The following is a 2,886-nucleotide window of genomic DNA, read 5'->3' as shown; positions in this document are numbered from 1 at the left end:
CAGCTGAGCATGCACGCGAGCGGACAAGCAACTAAGGGTGCGGGCCCGTCACCGGCGCGACACTGCGAGCGTCACCCGCAGGCCAAAGTGGTCCGACGGGTACAGCGTGGCGTCGTCGGGTGACGGGGCGTCGCCGGCCACCCGTGCTGACGTCACTCTGACGTCGCAGCCAGGGGCGGCCCAAACGTAGACATAGTCTGCGCAATGGGGCTCCCCCTGGGTTGGGGGTTCATAGTTTGAATGGGATGACGCACACGTTTGATGAGGCATGAGGGATAATGGTGGTGCATCGTAAGACCAGCAGCAGCAGCCGCAGCAGCAGCAGCAGCAGCCGCCGCCGCAGCAGCAGCAGCAGCAGCAGCAGCAGCAGCAGCAGCAGCAGCAGCAGCAGCAGCAGCAGCAGCAGCAGCAGCAGCAGCAGCGGCAGCAGCAGCAGCAGCAGCAGCAGCAACGGGGTCCGGGTCACAAAGCAGATACACCAAACGGCAGTCAGGGCTCCCTCCTGGCTGTCTACACACAGACTGGGGGAGGCGCACACAAACTGACACGCGCACAGACGCTCTCCGCGCGCGCGTGCGAGCGTGCACACACACACACACGCACACACACACACACACACACATGCACGCACACTCTCTCCCTTCCGCTCTCTCTCTCTCACATACACACCGCGCGTGCATCAAGGCAACCGGCAGGCCAGCAACGCGGTCCAAAACGGAGCCGGCGCAACCCTCGTTGTGGCCAGCAACCGGCTCCGCAGTGTGCGCACGCGCCTTGTGGCAGGCGGCTGCACCTCCCATGCGTCCGCAGCCGGCCACCCCGTGTGAGACCCCACCTTATCCATGAGTGGCGCGACCAATCCGCTAGGCCATGTGACGTCCGGCTCCCGCCCGTTGGCGAGCTGGTGGGGGCAAAGCGAGGGGCAAGGTCAGCACCAAAACATGGCCATGTCTAGCGGAACCCCCATTTGACCCCAAATATTCTACACGGCGTCGATGCCCCTGGGCCGCCCTGACGATAACACTATCACAGCAATCAATACACAACATCACAGCATCCTTAGCTTGTCTGCTGGCTTTATGTGTGAACCTTTTTGTTGTGAGGTGTCAGCTCGGCAAAAAACGTTCACACAAGCCGTCAGACGAAATCCAAAAAGCCATAGGCGTGAAAAGCAGGGGGCATGCAGCCCCACCAAGTGAGCGGCCCGGCGGCCCGCCGCCCGCAGCAAAAAGCAGGGTGCATGCGGCCCCACCATGTGTGCGGACCGGTAGCCGGCCGCCCGCAGCGCGGCGTGGGTGGCCTCGCCAGGCGGCGCGTTCAGGTCGCCTGTGATGACTACGCCGGCCACGCCGGCCGCTGACTTGGCGGGCTCCATCCACGAAATGATGGCCTGCGGGAGATTTTTGTATCGGCCAGGCGCCCGGCGAGTGTTTGGCAAGAGGAACAGCCTCTGAGCAATCGCCTTGCATTTGCATGGGACTGTCTTGGCGGTGGTGGATGCATTGCCAAGCAGGGACAGAAACACGCAGTGCTCCATACCCATGAAACACCAGGCAGTGGTGCTCTAAAACCGCCGCCAACCGAGCCCGAAAATCCCTCGCCTCGCCCCAAACCCCAGCGTTTTCAAACCCGACGGTCCAGCAGCAGCGCCGCCTGTTCTTACCCGCGCCTGCGCCTCTCGGGTCTCCGCTGTCGCATGGTCAAGGTGGGTGTTGACCACCCACATCCTCAAACCCGCCCCACCACCACCTCCGGCCCCTCCGCCCCCGCCCACTTTCCCGCTGCCGTTGCCGCTGCTGCTGCGAAACTCCTGCGTCGCCGGCGGCGTCACCGGCCCCCCGCCGTCGCCGCCCGTGCCCGCCCGGCCGCCGCCGCCGTTGGCGCCGGGGCTGCCGACCGCGGATCTCGGAAGCCGCGGAGACAGATCGAAGCAGACCCGCTGGGCCGCGCGGAAGCTTCCCAGGGCCAGCGTCCCCGCCCAAACGCCGGAGCCGCCACCGGCCGCGCCCTTGCCGTTGTCATATGCGTGCCCACCAGGCGCGTTTGCTGCAGCTGCAACCACCGGCAGGCGGCTCGCGATTGAGTTGCCAAAAAAGGGTGAGATGCTGACGTCACGCAGCGTCCGCCAGAAGCTTCCCGAGTAGTCGCGCGCCTCCCGCAGCCCCTCCACCGCCGCCGGCGCCGCGAGCAGCGCGCCGCGGCACGCACCGAGCGCGAGCAGCGCGCGCGCGGCGGAGGCGTAGGCGGCGCCGGGGGCGCCGCTGGTCGCGACGGCGTCGAGGGCGGCGCGGCATTCGAAAATGGAGTAGCTGTCGCCGACGAGCTGCCGGTCCTGCCTGAACTCGCCTGCGCGATGTGGGGCATTGAAATGCACACCGCTGCTAGAATTCCCGTACTTGTACAAGCGGTGGGCGATGGTGATGGGAGCGTGATAAGCGACAGGATCCACCGCCGATCCCGACGCGATCCATCTGCCCTGCGCCCCGGCCCGCTGCTGCGTCACTCCCTAGACCCTTCATGGCCAGGCGGCAGCACAAAGCTCATCTGGAAACCCACACGTTCAACAGATTTTGCCACGCCTCTGATAGATCCGTACTTGCTCACACAAACCGTCAAAAAAACGCCATGTTGGCATGCATGTTTCGTCCTGCAGCCCCAGGTCTCACCTGTCAGAACCTCCTGGAAGCAGATCACGTCGGGGTCCAGCTGTCGTATGCAGCTTTTCAAAATCGGGGCCCGCTCGGGCCAGCGGTCCATGACACCTCTGACGTTGTAGGTAACGACGGTGATCTCGGCAGCCATCCCGCCGCCGTGCGACCCGGCCGCCGCCCCTGCGCGGCCGCCGCGCAGCCTCCGGCGCGCGAGCCGCGCCGCGCCGCGCAGCGC

At 65.8% G+C, this 2,886-nt stretch overlaps 1 protein-coding gene across 1 annotated transcript; it reads right to left on the bottom strand.

Moving 5' to 3' along the window:
* Positions 1–229: 229 nt before the first annotated feature.
* On the bottom strand, positions 230–2,757 carry MNEG_13577 (hypothetical protein; the record flags this gene model as incomplete). Its single annotated transcript, XM_014037951.1, has 5 exons — positions 230–502; positions 836–901; positions 1,253–1,390; positions 1,664–2,346; positions 2,667–2,757. 5 exons carry the CDS (start codon positions 2,755–2,757, stop codon positions 230–232), a joined length of 1,251 nt encoding a protein of 416 aa, XP_013893405.1.
* Positions 2,758–2,886: the final 129 nt, after the last annotated feature.

This window comes from Monoraphidium neglectum (genome assembly GCF_000611645.1).
Source record: "Monoraphidium neglectum strain SAG 48.87 unplaced genomic scaffold scaffold03914, whole genome shotgun sequence".
NCBI classification, from domain to species: Eukaryota; Viridiplantae; Chlorophyta; class Chlorophyceae; order Sphaeropleales; family Selenastraceae; genus Monoraphidium; species Monoraphidium neglectum.
Note: the sequence above shows the minus strand (reverse complement) of the source record. Positions and strands in the feature narration are given on the sequence as shown.